The sequence below is a fragment of the Rhipicephalus microplus genome, chromosome X, assembly GCF_043290135.1.
Source record: "Rhipicephalus microplus isolate Deutch F79 chromosome X, USDA_Rmic, whole genome shotgun sequence".
Lineage (NCBI taxonomy): Eukaryota > Metazoa > Arthropoda > Arachnida > Ixodida > Ixodidae > Rhipicephalus > Rhipicephalus microplus.
Genome location: NC_134710.1, coordinates 400113032 through 400137590, shown reverse-complemented (window position 1 = coordinate 400137590; position 24559 = coordinate 400113032). Strand labels below are relative to the sequence as shown.

Below are 24559 nucleotides of genomic sequence, written 5' to 3'. Positions count from 1 at the left end.
CTTCCATCTATCATCGTTATTCCTGTCCGAAAACAAAACAAAAACCGCTTATGTAGTGTTCACTACTTTGGCGACTCCTACGAGCGAGCACAGGTGCGCAGCACTTCGGAACTCTGTTAGACGGTTCCACCTCCAACGGCTCGTGTGTCTCACTTGCCGAACACAAAGGGTTCGACATGACGGGCATATCTCGGCAGCTTAGGTTTGTCTTTAGGAATATTGCTTTGCTTATGCCCACCCCCGTCAAGGAAGGCACACCCATTGAACATGAACGGTGCTTCTTTCCGGCTCTATCGCAAAACACGGTGTGCGAGCAGGGCGACAAAGGCTGTCAAACAAAGTAGACGCGAGCGCTAATAGCGGGGGGGGGGGGGGGGAGGGCTTCGCATAGCGGGCGTCCAGTCGGCTTAGTAACTTGTCATGAAAGCAGCACGTCGGATGCAAAGCGACGCCGTGTGACTAGGGAAATGCCGCCCTTTCCAGGCCCATCCTCTTCCTCCAGCTTTCCAGTCTTTTTGGGGCAGACAATAATGAATAGCGACGCATTGTATATGTGAAGTTATACAGTCAATTATATACATGTTATTATCATCAGCGGCATATATAGCTCTTTCTCTTCATATCTTACGAAAAAAAAAGTGTGCATCCTAGGAAAAGTATACAAGTGCGAGACACAGGACGAAGAGGGGAGAATTGCGCAGAACGCTGGCTAATACTGAAGTGGTTTGAGCGGAGGTATGTGAAAGCGTCACACATCACGTTTTTATTTTATTTTTTATTTGAATGAAGGAACCTCGCTATTAACGTGAATCATAACGAGGTGGAGGAAACGGGGGGGGGGGGGGTTGATACGACTTGGGTTCCATAATTTTTATACGACTTGGGTGCCACGTGTCACTGCAGTTAAGCAGTGTTTTTAAAAAGAAAATATTACAATAAAGAAAACTGGGCTGTTCTGACGATAGAGAAAAGAAGATAGACACAAATTTTAACAATGCACTGTAAATGTTCACCGTTTGATGCTGTGTGTAGCTGTTGATAACTGTGGCATTTACATATTTATTAAAACGTCATTTATTCACAAGTAATTGGCTTCCTGGACACAAACGATTGCCTTCAGTCTACCCAGCACGCTTTTTGCTAAGGTTAATCCGGTAAAACTCGGCTAACTGACTTTCTCCGTGATTTACAGTCAGATCGTAATACTGGAAGCTAAGCGATGTTGCTAGATTTTCCGAAAGCTTTTGCTATACAGTGTCTCATCAGCTCATTTTTAGGTTTTTTGGCCTGTACATTAACTCTATTGTGCTTATTTGAATGCGAGCTTTTTCTGGGCAGCCATTACCATTTTGTTTTTAAGTACCTCATCTCTGACTTTTTCTGAATAACCTCTGATGCCCCCCCCCCCCCCACCTGGGGATTAAAACTGGAGCTTCTATTTTTTTTATTATGCATTAATGACTTATCATTGCATGTGCTGCATCGGATTCATACGTCCGCAGATTCTTGCGTTATTTATCCTACTATCAGTATTCTTTCTGGCTTGCAAGCCCTCCGAATTATCTTCACTATTTTCTAGTACGGTGCAACGGGCGACTCAAGAAACTTGACTCTACCAACCTAAATGTGTACTTTTATTGCGTTACTTTAACATATTACCCTTTTTCTTACATAATCGTCAACGCTGGCACTTGAAAAGAGTGGATTCAGAAATGAGCCTAAGAGTAACCTTGGCACTTTATCTAATGTGTTACGCATGTCACTCATGTGGAAGAAATTCTTATAAAACACTAGAATTTCTAAAACTTCATTTATGCCCGGCACCTGAACACTTCGGTTTGCTAAGCCACAAATCAATTGACAGACCAAAGCTTGAATTAGCTGCTCGAGCCCGCGTCAGGCTCATTTTATAGGTGCACTTATGGCGGTACAGAAACAGATGGTCCAATATATTCCTTGATTACATTTGGCCCTATCAGGTCATAGTCGTCATTAAAAGAAGAATCATCCCCAATAACTATCATCACGGAATCTCTCTATAGTCCCGTTATATCAGTGTTACTGTATAGAACACGTACCCTCCCAAGCCTTATCAACCCTCCAGCCCACATAATTCATTGCACCGGCTGTGCAGTTGCATCACTACACTCTCCACCCCATATACGCCACATCACCCAGGAGAGCCCTTAAAGACAACATTAAGACTCTCAGAACCACGAAGACACAAAACAGTCGGTCACAAGGTTTCGTTGAGGCCACATGTCGACTTGAGTAGCCAGAGCATTTTTTTCGTGGCGCAGAAAGCCCAGTATGTGCTTTAGGAGATGCTCACAACATACCGCAACCCCAAGCTCAAGCAGCACCACAAGCGCAGAGCTCCACTTAGGTGACGTCTCTCTTGATACAAACAGAGGGAGGCTGAGTCGAGTATAATGTGTGCAGAAAATTTTCCGTGCAAGGTGTAAACATCGTACATATGAATGCAATTTTTTTACTCAGACCACGAGGATAAGATTCGGCGATGTTTTTAAACTGTTCACTACAGATATAGATCAGTGCGTGGATGCAATCGCGGAAATAAACGTATAAAAATTAGCGCTGCAGCCAATGCAGCAAAGCCCGACAGAATCTGCATATAACAAAGCTCCGTCGCATCTTTCGCACAACGCTCAGACAAGCTATAGACATGGCATCTGCTCGTCACTCCATTGCCTTCGCAAGCCTCTACCGCGAAGAACGTACTGCAAGCTCAAATTATAAACGTCAGCAGCCATCACTCGAACCGCATTTAAGCTGCATTGTTCCTAGACGGCGCTGACGTCGATGCGGAGAGATAAAGAGCACGCAGTAATAAATACAGAGTTTTCGTTTGTTTGGCTTAAGTATGCGTCCAGTCGTGATCACCAGGTTGCTGCATTGGAGGCTCCTTTATAGAAGAATGGATGCTCCATTCCTCAACCAGATGTTCAGGTGAAGTTTTATAGTTGTATGCCCCTTATTCGGCTGGAGAGCAGCCGCAACATTCGGCATCAGCAGGAACGGAGAGAAAATACCGAGTAGTTCGCACAGAAAGATTCTATACGCAATTGATGGCGGCGTCCACTCACGTTGTTCCCTTCGAGGTCGAAGTGGGTGAAGTTGAGCGTGATGCGGTACTGGGGCGAGGCGACAATCTCCCAGATGCAGATCTTGTTAGACGGGTACAGGTCCGGAAACGACGGACTCGTGATGGTCCCATTCGATGCCTCGATCATGCCGCCGCACGCGTCTGCGCAGAACATATCACAAACACGCGTACGTCTCATTGAGTGAGTCATGAGGAGCAATGAAGTGGGCTTCTCAACCAACCACAGAGGAGAGACGCAACTGAGAGCAGTGAGCGCATGCAGGTAATGGGGAGGGGGGGGGAGCTGAGAGGAAACTTGTTGTTCTAGTACACATTTGAGGATTTAACACTACATAAGAAATACAACGGCAGCCTTACATTTGTTTGGTGCATATTGTTTCCACAGACATATTTCAGCTGCTGACGTAGGCACTATGCCCTAGCACGGCCGTTCGTAGCGATGACCGATTTGGGCGCTGAGATTTCTTCTGGCCCACACAAATAAAAGACATCAAAGACTCTTACAATTAGGATATGATTAGATGGAGCGCTAATGAATTTTCAACTTTGAGAAAAAATTCCTCTTACATCGTAGGAAACTTCTAAGAACAAATCATTAGGTATTTTATACCAGATATGTTTTAAAATCAGATGTGTATTGGCAGAAGCATACAGCGAACTATTGAATTGCCAGTTCACAAACTATATACACCTCATATGTTTACCAATGATAGAGCCATTTTTCAAAAAGCTGCCCAGCACACTTCTTGATAAAGATTCCAAAAAGTCAACGTTACGGCAGCTGCTTTGAGGGAACTACCACAAAAACTAGCAGTTGTTACGAGCAGAAACACAACCGATGATCAAAGCCCTCTCAAAATGAGATGCAAATGACAAAGCGCCTGATCTTGCTGCTGGCTTTCGTTAAGGTGGTAGGATGTAGAGCAAGTGGGTATAACGCCTGCGGTGCGCACTGCGCAGCACGAGTCAGCCCAGAAACGGACCAACCACTGGGTGGACGACATGGCGAAGCGATAGTTTCGCGCGTTCGACGGTTTGAGGGGAGAGGACATGGACGAACAAAGAAGGACAGTGAGCGAGGTGGGAGAGGGGTGTGAGCGCACTTTGCAGGTCACGCTTGTCCAGTGCCGCCACAGGGGTTTGACATTGATGGATCATTTATTCGGCGATGCAGGAAGCTTCTCCCAGCGATTGCGGTGAAAGTGAGGGCGGGGTGCCGGCCTAAGGAGCTTCGCTCCTGATATACGTGGGTAATACTGACTAATCGAGCACAACGTGTGACGTAGCGTGACATCAGATTGTACATAACTCAAACAGTGTTATACTGGTATGGGCGTCTACCTTAAAGGGTCAATCCTAAAGGGCACCAGCTTTTTTTTTTTTTAAGGCCCCCCAAAGATGTTCGGTAATTCGCATAGTAGACCGCGGTGATGACGCTTTACGAATATTACAGCGTTGCGTGCCACGAAGAGCCTCCATTTCGAAAAGTAATTCCTGCGCTGCTTACATACGCCTGACCAATCCTCCTTTCACACAGAGTGATGTAGCACACAGTTTGTCGATTGGTGCGAACCATTCACGACGACAGGCTGCGTCTTCCCCTCCCTGTGAGGAGGAAGGGTGGCGAGGCCACGCGAAAACTTGAAACTATCTGAAACCGGTGTTATAACCCCTGTAACTTCCTTAATATAGCACGTATTCGCTAAATGCTTACGGCAACATGTTCACAAAGAAGAAGTGCACATATTTCACTTAATATTACAATTTTTTGGACCTCGGGTTGTTTACTGGTGCTTCAACTCTCTAGTGTTATTTACACTGGATAAGTGGGTAAAAGCCAATCACACACACACACACACACACACACACACACACACACACACACACACACACATATATATATATATATATATATATATATATATATATATATATATATACGATCTTAGTATTATTGTACCTATTAGGGCCCCGCCGCGGTGGTCTAGTGGCTAAGGTACTCGGCTGCTGACACGCAGGTCGCGGGCTCGAATCCCGGCTGCGGCGGCAGCACTTTCGAAGGAGGCGGAAATGTTGTAGGCCCGTGTGCTCAGATTTTGGTGCACGTTAAAGAACCCCCGGTGGTCGAAATTCCCGGAGCCCTCAACTACGGCGTCTCTCATAATCATATGGTGGTTTTGGGACGTTAAAGCCCACATGTCAATCAAATCAATCATGTATCTATTAGGGAAAAAAACGAGCTCTTAAACATAACTTTCCACCTTTTTATATGTACTTATAAGGCACATATCAGTTCTTCTAAACTATGAGCTCATGAAGCCGCGGCTGTACAGGTGCCATCTGGGTGTAAAAAAAAATGTGAGGGGAAGAAACCTATTGCAGGGTGCTTCTAAATTGCAAGGTTTACGTTGCCCGTATTCACTTGATTTTTATCTTGTTTGGTCGACCATATTAAGATCAACAAATAGATAAAAATCTTGGTTCGTGCACTAAGACAATTATGAAGCGTGTACGCAGAATTGCCTACATGGCACTATATTGTTTCTCGTAGCTATCTGATGAAAGAAAGAAAACAGAAAAACAAAAACGGCTATTGACCTGTTTTTGTGCCCACCCAGCGACTTCCTCGTATACCCGGTCATTACACACAAGCTGTAGCGCTTCTGAGTACACAGAAAGAAACAAGGAAAAAAGAAAAGAAAGAAAAGAGAAAGTTAATAAATTACGGACGCAATTGCCAGCTGAAGCTTGAAGAAACAAAAAAATTAGACAGAGAAGTGTAGCCGTTGAATACAGCCAACCAATGCAAGGTGTGATCAGTCGCGTGTGACTGTTTCTTTATATGACCGAAATAATGTGAACGAGAAAAAAAGTACACTTTTCTACTGGGAGACATGCATAAAGAAGTAATATTCGTGAAATTTTTCAAGAATATGCAGTTGAGTCAGAAAATAACAGCTTAACGCTAGCCCAGTTATAACCATGATTTAGGGCCTATTATTAGTACTCGGGGTATATTACAGGCCCAAGCACTGTTCAGAAAGACGTTGCAGTGGACTTGAGATGGTCTTGAACATGAAACTCCGAAGGTGTGTTCTTCGCACATCACCTTTATACAAAAAGGTGCGATGAATAGAAGGTATACAACTTCAAATTGGAGAAATATGTTCATTGAGCTATTTATGTTTCTTTGTGCATAGACAAAACCAAGTGGCCTTAATTAATAGCGCTGGGGCGGGGGGTATAACAAGCCTCCGGTAAAAAGCCTACAGATGGGCCTGAAGAAATCACAATAATTTTTCTACAAAACCGGTCTTGAGATCGGAAGAGCAAGGAAGTGAATTTTTGCATGTACTTCGTTTTTGGCATTTTGCAGGCTTTTTCTATGAGCTGGAAACAATTAGCCAACCATTATTAAGCGGCTGAAGATAGCATGGTCATATCTTCCTTAAAAGGGCCTCAATTTATATTATGCAGCCTTCATAGAGCTTTACATCTTAAGTTACCTTGTTTTATTTGCTAAAGAAAATTTACTGACCCAATAAAGAAACACCGGCTGCTACGCAGTTCTGTTAACAGTATGTTCTCGTTCTTTTTGCATAAAAGAGTTTTTGTTGAACAGCTTCGTTTTCAACAACGGGGACACCATGTATACTCTAGTGGAACGAGTCAGTTTAAGGACAGCCTGCAATTGAAATACACTACACTCTCTGTTACCATTTAAATATATCTCGAAGCAGCCCCCCAATATATTTCGCGTGATCCAGACAAAAAATAAACAAGCTAAATTTAGTTAGCTTGTTTATTTTTTGGCCGCGATTCACATTTCGCCGCTATTCCACATTTAGGAACATGAAGTTCCGAGTGGCAGATTCTCTGGCAGTTGGCAGAACCTTGCATCGCGTAAACTGCAAGAAATCCCAATGATGAATAGCACGCCACGTAAATAGTCTCCCTACCCCGCTCTACCTGAATATGCGGTCACTTGTCGTTATTTTGGATGGCGAACTTGCCTTCTTTCTGCAGCAGTGAAAATTTGCACCCGACGTCCGTGATGAAAAGTGCGCACGTTCCGCGAGGGGTGGGCGGATTGACGCCGTGTAAACAGAAAAGACAGAGCAGAGATAGCGTTTCAGAGGTCCTGAGGAAAGCGAAAGATCGAGAGTTGCCTGGGGCGAGCGCTGTAGACTCCAAGACAAAATTACCTGAAAAAGGAGTAATGGAGCCCTATAGGCGCATGCGATGAACGGATAGACTGTTGAGGAGTAACCACAGAGGGATGCGTGTCGCGTGCAAACCACTTAGTCTCCAAATGGATAAACCAACCGGGAGATGCGGGCTGTGCGCTAAGCGTTGCCAAGGGCACTAGGCGTCCTCCTTTCTCCTGGCTCAGTCCTCCCCCGTACTTTGCAGGTGACGGTTGGCATTGAATCGCACTCGGAGAGCTCGACAATCTAAGAATTACCGCCGTGATGTTTTGTGTATATGCTTGGATGAACGTACGCTGCTGCTTTTACGTTTCGCCGCACCAATGAAGCCTGGAGCAGGTCTCGACACGTCGCCACGCCGCGTTTTATATCTCTGGCTTAGTCAAGATGGTGACGACCAACTCACGACACCACCGTTTGGGAATGAAGGCCAACATAGCGAGCGAGAAGACAGCAGGCCTATCAAATACATTATTTTGGTCTGACTCAGGGCAGAAATCAGCGCTGTATTATTTCACATGTAGGTGATCATTCTCTATTCTGTCGTACTTGTGAGGTGTGCGAACGGAACGCGCTTGCCGGCAACGGGCCCGGTCGTTTTGTATATTGCACACACGAAATGCACCGCCAATGTCAGTTTCGGCGTCTGTAGTTCGCCTGTGCTTTTTGACCGCCAGGAAATTAGCCGCCATTGCCCTCGGCCGCCCGGACGCTCGCTCACCGAGTGCTCGCGACGCCTGTCTTCGCCGCCGTGAAGAGCTCCGGGCTGACGATATTGCGCGCAGGCCTTGTCGCTGCTTTGCGATTTGTCCAAAACACGTTGCGGTTGCTCGTAACGTAGAAGTGTGTCAGCTTGGGCTAGTTGGTGTCGCATGACGATAGTTATAGCGTGAGAACAAAACGACGACACAGAGACAAGAACGACACGAATTCGTGTCCTTCTTGTCTCTGTGTCGTCGTTTTCTTCTCGCGCTATAACTATCGCAATGCTCGTAACGAGCTTGGTTGTAGTATGTCGCGCGCTGTAAGTGCTGTAAGTACAGAGGGCCGGCGGGGCTTTGGCTAGAGTTCGAACCGAGTCTGTTAATATCAGTAACCATTACAGTTGGCTTCGCCGTCAATCGGTCGCGCCGACTGTTGGCGGCTGCCACAGCGGCGCACTTGCGTTTTCTCGCTGCATTCGCTCGAGTTTGTGGAAAAGGACCGCATTACCGTCGGTTTTTAGGCAGTCACTCCGAACCAACTCGGCGTTGTTCGTGGCGGCGGCCCAGCGTACGGTCGCTCTCCTGTTCGAGGTTTGCTGGTGGCAGACGCTTCGCGTGCAACGCCGTGTGTCCCGCGTTCGCCTGCTCGAGCTGAACGGCGCTGCTCGCTTAGAACTCGCTGCCTCCATGGCGGCGCGGTGGTTCCCGGCACCTCGGAGTTACGACTGCGGCTCCAGCACTTAGGCTGTTGCCCTACGGGGATCGAAATGCGTCTTTGACGTCGTCTACCATCACGGCGACATTATTTGCATGTCCTATCTTACACGTACGTTTTTACCCCACGTTGCACGAGTTTGTCATACTGATGCATATTCATCCTCTGTCACTTGTGAATATCTCTATTTACAATCTTATTGCGCAGCCTTGGGCACGCACCGTGCAGAAGGCTGTGGCTGTGTGCGCTGGCGTCTGCAGTGCCTGTCATGTATCGCTTTCGTCGGAGCAGTTCAGGACTATAATAGACGTGAAGGTAGCCCCGCCGCAGTGGTCTAGTGGCTAAGGTCCTCGACTGCTAACCAGCAGGTCGCGGGACCAAATCCTGGCTGCAGCGGCTGCATTTTCGATGGAGGCGGAAATGTTGTAGGCCCGTGTGCTCAGATTTGGGTGCACGTTAAAAAACACCAGGTGGTCGAAATTTCCGGAGCCCTCCACTACGGCGTCTCTCATAATCATACGGTGGTTTTGGGACGTTAAACCCTACATACCAAAAGATGTGAAGGTGAGGTTATTTGAGTGTCATATTTTACACGTATGTTTTTATATCAAGTTGCATGTACTTGTCATATGCGTACATCCTCACCTTGTGTCACGTGTGACTAACTATTTTTACTATCTTATTGGAAAGCCGTGGGCACACAACATGCAGAAGGCTGTGTACCCTGGCGTCTGCAATGCCTGTCAGCTATTGCTTCCGTCGGAGGAGCTTCAGTAGGATTGTGCAAGATGTGACAATGAGGCTGGACTTGTACGTTTCACGACTAATTCTCTTGAATAATAAAAATGCTTCGTGTGTATAACTAAAAATAAAAGCTTTGAATGTCCCACTTTTGTCAATCGTTGTTGCAGTGACTGCGAAAGCAGTGACACACAGGTGGCTAAATATTTTTTCGCGTGTTATTGTGCCCACCATTTGTTTCTCACTGCGCAGAAAAATTGGTGGGAAAAGTATAAGGCCTGACGGAGAGTAAATAGAAAAACAGTATTTGAAATGGGGATAAAGTTTTGCCGATTGTAGTATTGAATTGGACCAACCGTTCGTCCAGCGAGGTGCAACTGTGAGGACTAACAGTTTTATCATAAGGTGTATATGTCATGACTAAATACTAGTCCTTTGAGGTGATTTGTGGGACTAACGGTTACCTGCTAAGGTGTAAATGTGAGGACTAAATCTTTCGAGGACTAAGTAGTCTGTGGGGACCAACTGTTAGACCCGGTGCCGTTAGTTCCCAAAAAGAATAATGGTTGCGGCAACTTATTAGTCCCCAATAAGGACGAACTACATACCCTTTTAACACTCTTTTGCCTAAACATGCAGGGCGCGCTCGATGCATCAATGCGCCGAGACGGCGTGCTGAGCAATTCTATCCTCGAATACAGGATGACGACCAGCGTTCTCTTTCTCTCTGTCTCTACACTGCTTCACCTTTTGATAACCGAGAGAGAGATGCGAAAACATTAGGAGGTATTTTTTTCTCATTTTCGCATTGCGCAATGCTTCCTTCTAACTCTTTCTCGCCAGCAGCCGCCACCCACGTGCTCAGCACTTTTGTTGCTACAGGCAAGAACCACAGTCACGCGTTAATCCCAACAACAAAATACGACATGACAGGACGAGCCACTTCGATAAAATTTCAGATTGACTTAAGTGCCGCGGTATCGAGCACGTGCGCTGGTATCACAGCGTGAGCAACCTGTTTGCACGTGCCGCACTCTGTGCCTTAGCGTGACCGGTCCTGCATGTAGGTGTAGCTTTATGTTTTCCATGTCTTCTCACGCATCTATACTTCTTGAGCAGTTATAAAAACAGTAACGCCGATCAATTCACGCTTTTTTTTTTTTGGTATGTCGCTGTCTGTAAGCTACGTTTCGTTACTACAATCAGAAAGAGCTGATCGTCGAGAACACCACGATCAAGATAGCATCATTTATTGGAAGGCGGTGCGTACATACACGCAAGAGACCAGCACAGATTGGAAGGCCTGACTGCTGCGCACCCACACTTCTGATTCCTAGCAATGCGGCGCCGAGTTTCTCACTTACATATAAGATGCCATCACAACCAAAAGTAATAACTCATACAGGTTTCAGTTAAAATTGAAGACTATAAATGAGACCTCGAGTCGGCAAGCAGAGCGCGTCATTTTATCCACGTAGAATGCCGGGTGCTTCATGTGAAAGCAACGGGGTCGTTCTTGCGATTGTGGTGGCCGTGATGCAAAGCGCCAGGGAATTGATTAACTACCACGAAAACCCAGAGTAGCTTGAAAGTCGCACCCGTATTTACAAAGATTTCAGTACGCGAGTTGAAACTCGGATCACGAGACATTTGAAAAGCTGTGAACGAGCGTGTGCGGCAGTTCATTTTTGCAGTTTTTAAGACGCATGACTGGATTATAGGCGCGAATTAAGTGCCAGATTGTGTCCCGCGCGGGAATCCGGGGTAACTGATAATCTAAGGAAGAGGCAACTTATAGTGGCGGTGTCAAACTGTTTGATAATAACATCGTAAAAAACATAGAAGCAAAGCAATCACAACAGCAAACATGTGAAAATTTTATTAATTGTGATTTCGTGGCTCATATAAGAAAACATGAATGCTACAGCAAAAGAATTGTATACCCATGAGTAATAATTTGCATTTTTGTTACAGAGCAGAGGCTTCTTAAGCACGTCATATATTTTCCTCAAGGCGTTCGTTTTTGTTTCATTGGTTATTTCGTTTCTCGAAAAACCAATAATCGAGAAGCTCATGGCCGTTCGTCGCATCCTATCACTCACGATTAGGGACCGCATCGTATTCAGAGCCAACAGACGACATGTTTGCGTCAAACTCCAGCTATAGATTTGTGCGGCAAAAAAGACGCGGCAACGGCACTACTACTACTGTAGGTGAATTTGGAAAATGAAAATTCTATAGTGGCCTTGTTTCTTTTTTTTTTTTTGCTCCTTTACCTCGGCTACAGTTAATGGAACCGATCACCACCACCGCATAGAAGATAACAGCCATATAGGTACACATGACACAATTTTTATACAACAGACTGCGTCATGCTCAGGGGAGAAAAATTAAGCGTAACGGATAAATGATTTCAGCTATAGTTAAAATATTGGTGAGGTTCAAGGCGTCCGAAGTTTTTGCTACTTACACGAGCTTTCTGCATGAAAGTTTCCCTATCTTCAGAAGCTCCTATAGAATCTAGATCCCATATTACTAGTGGGATGCGTTCACTTGGGCAGCTTGCGAGGAACTATATGAAAGTTGTGCGTCATCAAATAACAAATGTTTTATGCGAAGTACCTCTTTCTTCTGCTATATACGAATGGCGTTGGGCACGCTTCTCCTACGTAGCGTGCCACACGCAGGACGTTGCAAAAGAGCGTTTCAATGTTGAACTCTGTTAGGTTAAAAACAACGCATTCGAAACTCACTGACAGGGCTATAGGTAAAGATATTTTGCAGTTGACGACACAACACGCGGAGACATCAAGTACCTGAGATACTCATTCAAGGTAATGGCAGGATAAATGAACCCGAGAGGATACACGCCATCTATGCCTTAAGCTAATGCCTCATCATAGTTCTATTTTTGGGGCATTTGTAACTCAGTGGTTTCCTTACAAACTTTTTCCCGGGCATTGATAGTTTTTTCTTGCTCAAAAGACAAGAGCAGGACAGAAAGACGGCGACAGCGCGTTCTATCATTTGTGTTCGTTTCTCTTTTCTAATCATTTTCTTCGGCGCCAGGAGAAAGCACGAACAGACAGCAAGCAGGCTGAATGTATCGCTCTCCTGCGGTTCTTTCTCGAGGCTAGGCCTCTTTATTTTGAATATCCTCTGCCAACGTGTTAAAAACTTATAAGGTGTTTTAACAGCATCTTAAATATTTATAGCGCAACAGTCTGTGGCATAGAGAGAATTGCAATATATGAACGCAGGCATGATACGTAACTGGAGACTATTCTCAGCCGTGTTTATAAGCAACACAGTTCCCTGTCATCGTATTCCGATCATAAATTGAGCTGCGTTTTACTAAGCATTAGTCTATAGCTCTTCAAAGATATAAATGATTATAAAGTGATAATAAAATGCACAAGTAGCATTTTCATTTTTAAGCATCACTAAGCAACACTACATTTAATGTTTTTTTTTTACTAATGCCTACAAATAAAAAGCGCATTAGTTCAAGTTTCGTACCTTCATTGTCACGGACTGTTTTGTCGGATGTAACAGCGTGAACATGTTTCCTGTGTGCCAAAAGTTTTGATGATTGATTGATTGATATGTGGGGTTTAACGTCCCAAAACCACCATGTGATTATAAGAGACGCCGTAGTGGAGGCCTCCGGAAATTTCGACCACCTGGGGTTCTTTAACGTGCACCCATATCTGAGAACACGTGCCTACAACATTTCCGCCTCCATCGGAAATGCAGTCGCCGCAGCCGGGACTTGATCCCGCGACCTTCGGGTCAGCAGCCAAACACCTTAGCCACTATACCACCGCGGCGAAGCGCACGCCGGAAATTTTATTCGATATTATCATATACAATTCAATGATGAATATATCATATTACGCGCAGTTTATGTGATCTAAAAAAAGGTATGTCATGTATTTCCACGCAATACAATTTTGTACTACAAACAACTGCCATAAAGCAAACAATCAAAACCAAAATTAACAGGATTCTGTTATTTCGCAACGTTAGTGTCATGGGCTGTGGCGAAGAATTTCCGCCTAGTCGAAGACGGTTCGTGTGTGTAAACGAAAGCAGCCATAATGTCCTTTTCTTTTTATGGACTTTGTTTCACCTAAAAAAAATGCACGCTGTATAGTTAAAACGTAGCGGTGGGCCCATTGAAGTGCTCAAACTCCTCGCCATATATGAAACAGAAGAAGATGACTTACGCTGATAGTTGATTGGCCCTGCGAGCACCCTGTACGAAACCAAAGTGTGGAGACAAATCTATGCGAAACCTGGTTGCATACTTATATAACCAAAAATAAAAACGCGAGAGCATACAGTGAATATAACAACTGATTGGAAATAGTACAAGTTGGAAGAGTGTCGAAATCAGCTGCGACAGATCACAACTTGCATTTCGAGAATGCTGTTTCTTGGGTTTTCATTAAAGTTTTTTCGCTTCACAACACCTGCGTGATACTAAAAACGACCATGTAGCGGCTACGAAGTAGCCGCCACAGAAACAGCTGCGATTTCTCCTTTCATAGAGTAGAACGAAAAACGTAGAGCAGGTGACTGTGCAGTTGCATCAAAGTATGGTTGGGCGCAACCTAAAAATAAACTCTGCTCACAAAGATGCAGTTGATAATGATTGATTGATACGTAGGGTTTAACGTCCCAAAACCACCATATGATTATGAGAGACGCCGTAGTGGAGGGCTCCGGAAATTTCGACCACCTGGGGTACTTTACCGTGCACCCAAATCTGAGCACACGGGCCTCACAAAGATGCGGTTCGCCTGTCCTTCACCTCTGAAGGATAATCGATAACAACTCGGATTTGACGTCGCTGAAACGCAATATAGGGACGGCGTACTGTAGGGTTCCGGATATTTGAACCATCTGGCGTTCTTTCACGAGCTTAACATCTTACAGTACACGGACCTGTGGCATTTCGCCTCTTCGTCGAATGCGCCCGGCACTGCCGGAATCGAACCCATGACCTTTGGGTCAGCAGCCGGGCACCGTAAGCGCTACACCAACGCGGCGGAGCTTGAAGGAGAGTCTTACCAGCCGGTTTTCATTTGAAGCGGTAATGATGTCAATCTGCTAATCTGGACACAAGGCGAGTAGTATAGTGCAAGTTAGTCGTTTCTCACACAAGTATTCTTTTTGGCCGAGTACTGATCTCTGAAAATTGACGCGCATAAACTTGACTATCAAACACTCAGTAATGTTCGACGCCACAGCTGTAAACGAACGTAAATTGATATAAAATGTTCTTTCTTTTAGAGGGGTAATAGCTGAGGGCGAAGCTCAAGTTTATCCTTAGGCTGCAACCGACTACAGTAAAAAGCTAAGATTAGTAGCCTTTTCTATTGTGAGCTAACAGCACTCGGTATACATTCGCATCAAGCATGCTCCATGCATCATCATTATCATCATAAGCCTGACTACGCCCGCTGCAGGGCAAAGGCCTCACCCATGATCCGCCAATCAACCCGGTCTTGGGCTTTGTGCTGCGAACCTGCGAACTTTTTAATCCCATCAACCCACCCAAATTTCTGTCTCCCCTTCCCGGGCTTGCCTTGTCTGGGAATCCAGTCAGTTACCCTTAATGACCAGCGTTTATCCTGCCTACGTGCTACGTGCCCAGCCCATGTCCATTTCTTCGTCTTGATTTCAACAACGACATCCTTAACCCCATTTTTTCCTTGTCCAACTCTGCTCTGTTCTTGTCTCTTGAGGTTACACCTACCATTTTCCTTTCCATCGCTCACTGCGTCGTCCTCAATTTAAGTTTAGCCCTCTTTGTAAGCCTCCAGGTTTCTGATCTGTAGGTGAGTACCGCCTATAGCTGTTATATTAACTCCTATCCATTCTTCCCAATCTAGGGCCCTTATAACCTCCTGCAAACACGTGGTGAATACAATTGGAGAGATCCTGTCGGCTTGCCTTACACCCTTCTTTATTGGAACTCGGTCTTTTTTTTTATGAAAAACTACGGTGGCCATTGATCGACTGTAGATTTCTTCCAGTATGTTTATGTAGGGTTCGTCGGTACCCTCATTCGGTAGTGTCTGCATTACTGCTGATGTCTTGCCTTAGTCGATCGCCTTCTCGTAATCTATGAAAGCTATGCATAGGAGTTGGTTGTTATCCGCGCATTTATCTATTACCTGATTGATAGTAATAATATATTCTAATGTGGAGTAGCCTGTACGAAATTCTGTTTGGTCCTTTCGTTGGGTGAACTCAACGTCGACATAATTTCATTAGCAATTATTTTGTAAACAGTTTGTAGAGAATGGACAGTAAGCAAATTGGCCTGTAATTTTTCAATTCCTTCACGTTTATTTTCTTATGAATTAAAATAATGTTGGCGTTTTTCATAGATGCTGGTACCGTTCCGTTCAAGAGGCACTTAATATATAAGGCTCCCAGTTTTCGTAACACAATTTCTCAGCCACCGCTCAGCAGGTCCGTTGTTACCTTATCCTCAATAGCAGCTTTGCCTCCTTGCATTCCCTCTAGGGCTTTTTTTTGCTTCCCCTGTTCTTAATGAGAGCATGTCGGTTTGATCTGGGCTACTATAGGTTCTTAGAATATAATCCTGGTTGTTTCGGATTTTCTACAGTTCTCTGTAGAACACCGCTCCCTCAACTCCTCCGCTAAGTTAACTATCATATTCCTATTGGTCATCACATTGCCCTCCTTGTCCCTTAATGCATTCAGTCGATTTTTCGCTATGCACAAATTTGCCCTTACCGCTTTTTAAGGCTTCCGCCGCTCTTTACAGCCTGATCGATTATCTCCATGTTATACCTTCTCATGTCGGCTACTTTACGCCGATCGATTAACTTTGAAAGCACCACATGATGAATTTTGTCGGTTGCATTTCAAGCTTCCGTAGTTTGCTGTCTCTTAATCAGGTTTTTAGTTTGCTTAGATAGTTTGTCAGTGTCTTGCCTATTGACTGTGCTTCCAAATTTCACTTCACACTCTTTGATGATACTGATAAGATTATCGTTAATTGTGTCAACGCAAACATCAGTTACCTCGTTCAGCGCTTCGAATCTATTCTGAAGCAAAACTATGATTTCTTTTTGCTTTTCTTCTCACCACTAGCCAAATATTTGGCTTCTTGCGTATCAGTTTATGCCTTTGCTTTTTTAGGTCTAGGCGAATATGAACTCCTACCCTTCTATGGTCACGGCAACGGATCTTGCCAACTACCTCTACATTCTGTACTTAGCCGGGTGTGCACCCAAAATGAAGATCATTTCTTTTTAATTTTGCCATTAGGACTTCGCCACGTCCACTTACGGTTAGCCCGTTTTCTGATGAATGTATTCAAGATCTGTAAATTATTACGTTCTGCAAACTCTACTGATCACTATCCTCCGGCATTTCAAGAGAGAGAGAAGAGAGAGAGTAAAAAACACTTTATTATATCTATATACAGGGAGCATGTGGGTGATGGCCCGGTGCGAGCCACCCCTCACAAACACAAGGTGGGCTCCCGATTACAGAAGCCCATTGGCGTCCAAAGCGACTCGGGCTCGGTTGGCCAGGGCCTCCTGGCTCGCCAGGTCAGAGCAGCCGAGCAGGGCCGCCTCCCGCTTTTCCTGGGCGGGGTTCGGTTTTGGGGTGAGGCGAGGGGTTGACTGGCATGCCCACACCATGTGGAAGATGTCCGAAGATGTTTCCGCACAGTGCGGGAATTTTCTTGTACAGCCAGGATCGAGCAATTTAAAAACTTCCGGGCACAGCAGCGTTTTGGTGTAAAGGCGGTGGAGAAAACGCTCCTCCGCCTTTGTAAGACCCTTACAGGGTTTACGGTAAATTGAATGGCCGAATCGGTAGCATTTACTATTTTCTAGAAACGTTAAGGCCGGATTGGGTTCGATATTAATTTCGGAAGAGTCTGAAGGTGTTGCCCGGAGAGTCAGCATGCGGGCGGCGCAACAACCGTTTCATTGCCTTCGAGACTCAAATGAGCTGGAGTCCATATGATCCTTCGAGACGCGGGGGCCCCGATGTAATTGCTGTTTTGTAAGATTCGGTACGCCAGGTGTGGGATATACCCGCGTTGAATATTTCGGTAGGCCCCTCTCGAATCTGTAATGATGACGCGCAAGTCCAGGTCTGCGGCAGCTAGTGCGATGGCGACTTCCTCCGCAAATGTTATGTCCTGTGCTTTGAATGTGAGGCCATTCACCGCGACATTTTGGTGCACGACAGCAGCCGTGTACCACCAAGCATGGTGAAGGCCGGAGGCGTCCACGTAAAATATGCTTGGTTTGTTGGCATTTCGAGAGCCAATGCCATATTACACCACTGCATGATCCCCGGCATGTTTCTTGCCTACTTTGGCATTAAAGTCACCCACTTGAATAGTATATCGAGTCTTTACTTTAATAACGTCTGACTCTACGTCTTTACAAAAGCTTTCAACCAACTGACTATCATGCTTCGCATGCTTCGATGTAGGCGCATAGGCCTGTACCACTTTCATCTTGTACCTTTTGGTAAAGTTAATTATGATACTTGTCAGACCTCTCACTAGTGCTATAGTATTCTTCATTGTTGCCAGTGATATTCTTGTGTACAAGAAACACCACGCTTAATTGTTTTTGTCAACAAATACACCACACATATTCTGATATCATCACCTTCTTTCTGTCCAAACAATTGGGCTGAAGGTCATGCAAAAAAAAAGAAAGTGCTGCATTTTGGAGCATATATCTTCAGTGCTTTACTTAAAACTACGATTATTCCTGTCCAGTGCTTCCTTGAAGTTCACGTGTCTCTCGTTTGTACCACGCTAGTGTTGACAAATAGTAAGCACGTACGTCTCGGTGCTCGTCGATAAAGGTATACATTTTCGTCTTATTTTTGCACTAGAAATTAACGCTATTCTTAATAATAAGCACTTCAAAAGGATATTAAGCAAGGAAGTAACAGACAAAGGTGGCTTTTCCTTGATTCTTTGGAGCTCTTCGAGCCCAAGTATAAAGGAATTCAGAAACAGTGAGCGAAGTAGCGATTCCGATGCAGCGAAAACGAAGCAAGTAAGAACTACTATACTGGCCGCATGAACTATTTAGAAATCACTGCCATACCTTCGCACTTCTTGCCGTCCGAGTGTAGCTCGTAGCCGATGTTGCACTCGCAGCGGTATCCGCCCAAGGTGTTGACGCACTCGTGTTCGCAGCCGTGTTCTGTGTTCTGGCACTCGTCGAACTCTGTAAGTTGAGAAATTAAGCGGGGATTAGGCACACCACCTTCCTGTAAAGGCATACTCAAAGAGAGTCGCCCGTGCGGTCAATCACAGAAGTGCTCTCGAGAGCTTCTATCACCCGGATTAACCTGTTTTCACTTTTCCCAACACACTTTGTACTTCAGAATAGATATTCATGCGACATTGTATTGAGAGGTAAGTTCAGAAAGTAACCGACGTTTCTCTCTTTCTCCCTGTCCCTCCTATATAAATTTTTCCTCACTTTAATAGCACTATATACTACAGTTGCAAACGCCTTCGAACGCGTTGCTACTTGCTTACCAGAAATTCGGAATGACCGAAAAATGCGCATCTTCAACCACAACTAATTTATTACTGGTCTGCGCCACCATGAGAACTAATTTTGTAGAAGTCCCAGAGATACTGCCCATTTCAAGGCCTAGAAGTTAACGTGCTATTGCTGTATTTGATTTCTCACAGATGGGCAATTCCTATTTCGTCCGTATTTTAAGATGTCACATCCATATCGGTATTGAGTTGTCACACACCACTTTTTTGGACGATCCGTTTTGGTTTATTATCGTAAGCTAAACGTGCGCTACCATCACCATGCATATGTACCTTGCCGTTCATAAGAGAGCACCCTAAGAGAAATGTAGGTATTTTTTTGCTCAAATAATAAAAGTCAGCTTTCTAAGTACTCGCGTGAGAGCGGAGTGCTTTCCCGGGTACTGACGAGAAGCTCAATATACGCACGCGTACCTTGAAGAATGAAGAAATAATGAAGACAGACGCCAAAAAAGAAAAAGATGATAAAACTACCGGAAATCCCTGCGGAGCAGTTGAGGCACGCGAATATAGGACAGTCCGCTTACATTTTGCAAGCCAAAAGCCCCCGTAACGGATGAAACACATACGAAACGTAACACAAGTACAGGGCGGGTAACTGTTCAAAGCGTCCAAGTCAAATTGCCGTGCGCCAAAAGTTTGATGAGCGCTGATGGGCCTGACATCGCGAGGCGGAACAGTGAGCGATGTAAAGTATCCTCCTGACGGGCTGCACGTGTGCGTGCGTGCAGGCCACTAATACCGAAGGGCTTAATAAACGACCCCATGATCAAAGCGCTTATCGGCGACCTTGGCAGTCATTGCAACCAAACTTGGCTCTTACTAGAGGGCGCACGCCTTATACCGGATGTGTTCATTCATAACTATCCATCATTTCAAGCTTGACAGCAGGCAAATATAAATGTAAATTGAGAGATGCGAATGCTACACACACACACACACACAAATAAATAAATATATATATATATATATATAGTGTGATGAGCATGATGACCAAGACCAGCGGAATCGGGGTTCTGGGTGCGAGGAGCAGGTAGAAGAAGCAGAGGAAGACGAAGTACAGAATAAGAACAGCTCGCCCAGGATCGGGTGTTGTCTTTTGTTCTCTGTCTAGTACATCACAAGGGCACAACCGACAATATATATGTATATATATATATATATATATATATATATATATATATATATATATATATATATATATATATATATATATATATATATATATATATATATATAACCGACAAAAATGCCAAGGAATTGTATTAAAATTTAGTCTAATATCTTCCCCTATACTTTCCTTGGCATTATTGTCTGTTAGATCTCATTAATATTGCGTAAAAACAAGGAAAAACGAGCCTTTAGGTATACACTTTTTTCCTTATTCAGTAGCGAGGGTCTCGTACTGGCAGACTTAGTGCCTTTAGGTTGTATACGAAAGACTATTGGCCAGCTGCCCACTCGTAACAAGTTCACGTGCTACGTGATGACAAACAGGCTCAAAAGAGTGTGCCACACTTGCCACCATGGCTAATGGTGGCGCTGACTGTCAATCCCGCGTTTAATTCCATTAAAAACCCTATAAAGTGACTGGGCGGATAGCTCTCGTGGTAGCTCAGTGGTAGAGCATCGAACGCGTCATTCGAAGGTCGCAGGTTCAGATCCTGCCCACGGCAATTTATTTTTTCACCCACTTTTTTCATATGTACATTACAATTTGGTTTAATATATTCCCCTATAATTTCCTAGGCAATATTGTCTCTTAGATCTTATTATTATTGTGTAAAAACACGGAAAAACGAGCCCTTATGTATACACTTATATATATATATATATATATATATATATATATATATATATATATATATATATATATATATATATATATATATATATGGGATATGGCACAACAGGAGCGTTGTCAACAAGAATAAATATATTTATTTCCCAACAGTTTCGGGAGGGGTCCTCCCTTCATCAGGGGATGAGTTATACTGACATGAACTTCCAAACTTCGTTACTGCCGCGTCCCTCTCGCCTTGAAAAATGTTTGCGAGAGTGAGAGGGAACTAAAAAAAGGGAAAAAAACAAAAAAGGGGAAGAAAAGACGAAAAAAAAAGAAAGTAAAGAAAGAAAGTAAAAAAGAGGAAGAACCACTGTCAACACCGAGAACGAAACCAACTGTCCACCAGCCGAAACTGTTAGGATTAAATAAATATTTTATTGTTTTGTTTCTTATACTGCACTATTTTCGAAGTTTATAACTTTTATTACGGTAGCCAAAAGAAACTCTGATCATCTATTTCATATATATATATATATATATATATATATATATATATATATATATATATATTGTAAGCGCTAACTATGTACTTCATCTTCATTTGGATAACCAAACCATTATAATGATCATCATCCTCTGTCACGGGGACTGGGCCGCTTTTTGCTCTCGCGCTTCTGGATTGAAAATATAGCCTGCTTACTGCCGAACCATACATCGTCTTATAAGTGGTGGAGTTGTCGGGTACTCTTCAATTCTCGACTTGCACTCTGGGTATCGGCATATTCTGATGCACGAGTCCGATAAAGTGAAGGCTGCCTTTTGCTATGCTAGATGGGCTCTTTGAAATAAATGTGATGCCTTTTGACCTATGCAACGCACCGGCCACAATCCAACGAAGGATAGGTACGGCACTGCGTGGATTAAAGTGGAAGACATGCTTTTGCTACCATGACGACACCGTCATCTTTTGATCCAGCTTCTCATAGCACCTGGGACGGCTAGACGAAGTCCTCACGTCTTTGGCTAGGGCCGGTCTCCAGCTCAACATCAAGAAGTGTCAGTTTGCCAGTCACAGCATCAATGTATTAGGTCACGTCGTTAGTAAACATGGCTTTGAGTCCAATCCCAACAAGATTGCCACGTTACTGCACTTTTTTACACCGACCACACCCAAACACCTCCGCAGCTTCTTTGGCTGAGCGTCGTACTTCCGCCACTTTGTGCGTGATTTCGCTGCTATCGCGGCTCCACTGCACAAACGTCTGCCCGCGAGCGCACACTTTGTCTGATCGGATGACTGCGATGCCATTTTCACACTCTCAAGCAATGCCTTACATCACGTTCTCCATTTCGACCCTGCAGCACCTACAGTGCTACACACTGACGCAAGTGGACTTGGCATCGGTGCTGTCCTTCTTCAGTCGAACTATGCTTCCTGAGAACAAGACGTGACCTACTCGAGCTGCATTCTTTCACCTGCTGCGCGAAATTACTGCATCATCAAACAAGAATATCTCGCCAATGTGTTGTCCGTACAAAATTTTCGCCCCTATTTATTAATCCGGCATTTCACAATCTTGACTGACCATTATGCTCAGAGTTGGTTATCGTCTCTCAAGAATTTGTTGGGACGCCTTAGCCGCTGTGTGCTACGATTGCAAGAGTATGGCTACAGCGTATGATAGAGGTCGGGCCGGCAGCACCAAGATGCCGACGCTTTGTCGCGTTGCCCACTCTCGCCAAGCGCCGAACAGTCGCCTTCCGACTGTTCGTCACCGCCCACCAAAGTGACTAAGCAGACGGCTGCTGGTTCAAAAGAGTTCATTGTCTCGGCGGACTTTCTTTCGTCCACAGATCTCGCCTCGATCCACCATGCTGATACCTACTGCCGCACAATCATCGATCGGCTCACTAGCTTATTGAATGCTCCAAACAGCTGCCTAAGACGACAGCTTGCACGTTTGAAGCTTCATTATGTCGGCAAATTTACCATCTTCTCGGTAGCCAATGGGTCGCCGTCACTCCTCACTCACTTCGTGTAGAAATTTTACAAGCGTGTGATGACGACAAAACTGGTCATCTAGGGTTTCACAAGACTTACGACTACCTCAAGACTCGCTGCTTTTGGCCTGGCCTCTTCTCTTGTGTCGCCAAGTACGTCGTTTCTTGCGCATCATGTCTGCACCGAAAACATGCCACGTCTCTTCCCGCGGGTCCATTGTAACCACCGCCGTGCCCGTTCACTTCTTTTGAAATTGTGGGAATAGACTTACACGGACCTCTTCCGCTTACGGCCGCCGGTCCCCGTTGGATTGTTACTGCCGTGGACCACTTTACTCTCTACGCGGAGACGGGAGCCCATTCGTCTGGTGCTACTTCCAAAGACGTCGATTTTGTCCTTCGCGTCATTGATTTACGCCGTGGCGCCCCGCGTGTGTTTCTTAGTGACCGTGGCAAGACATTTCTTTCGCATGTTCTTGCTGAAGTCCTCCAGGCATCTAACACCATTCAAAAGACCACATCAGCGTATCATCCGCAAACTAATGGTCTGACCAACGTTTTCACCAAACTTTGTCCTTTGTCCGACATGATTTCCATGTATGTTAAACGGATCACAAAGCTGGGACACCATACATCCTTTCGTCCGACTGGCTTATATATATATATATATATATATATATATATATATATATATATATATATATATATATATATATATATATATATATATATATATATATATATATATATATATATATATATATATATATATATATATATATGAACGGAAGCGAGGATGCACGACGTACGACAAAACACTTTTAATAATCACAAACATTTCCGCTGGAGGGCCGCAACATTTTTAAATATATGAAAAAGAGATCACAGTAAAAAACATGAACAACATTTATTCTGAGCCGGGGACTGTCCTTTCTCAAAGATCTATGATGAAGGCCGGTCCCGGCCGAAAGCTCAGAATAAACAATGTTTATATTTTGCACTGTGACCTCCTTTCATATATATATATATATATATATATATATATATATATATATATATATATATATATATGTATGTGTGTGTGTGTGTGTGTGTGTGTGTGAGTGTGTGTGTGTGTGTTTGTATGTGTGTATGTTTTTGTGTGTGTTATGACAGCTGACATGAATAGTGCGAACTTCCACAGCCAAGCTCAAAAATTTTCTAGCGCTAATGAACAAAGCCATAATCATTATTACCAGCCTGACTACGCCTACTGAAGGGCAAAGGCTTCTCGCATGTTCCTTCAATCAACTTAGTTAAGTGCTTCCTGCTGCCACGTTATAGCCTCAAACGTCCTAATCTCACCTGCTCACAAAACTTTCCGTGCTCTTCGCTTGTTTGCCTTGTCTGCGAATCCAGTCAGTTACCCTTAATGATCAGTGACTATCCTGCTTACGCGCTATACGTGCCCTGTCTATATCTATTTCTTCTTTGTTGAACAAGGCCAAGCTAACATCAAAAGTATACGTCACAGGAAGCACTCGTGCACGCCGCCAGACTTTCTTTTTAGAAATCTTCGTTTTTCAGAGCGAAAACTTATCTCAACGTGATCATGTATCACGGAATTTTTATTGCCAGAAGGTAAGCGAACCATTCGAGCCGACGACTCATTATAATATACTGATTTCGTTTCCAACAAT

The 24559-nt window shown here is 44.4% G+C and overlaps 1 protein-coding gene across 1 annotated transcript in view; it reads right to left on the bottom strand.

The window, feature by feature from the left end:
• Positions 1–24559, bottom strand: part of tok (tolloid-like protein 1 tolkin) — a 746482-nt gene that overhangs the window by 26396 nt on the left and 695527 nt on the right. The window contains exons 11-12 of the mRNA XM_075880185.1: positions 18627–18749; positions 3108–3268 (exon numbers count right to left, since the gene is read on the bottom strand). Coding sequence (XP_075736300.1) covers positions 3108–3268; positions 18627–18749 — 284 coding nt within the window. The remainder of the gene's footprint in view (positions 1–3107; positions 3269–18626; positions 18750–24559) is intronic.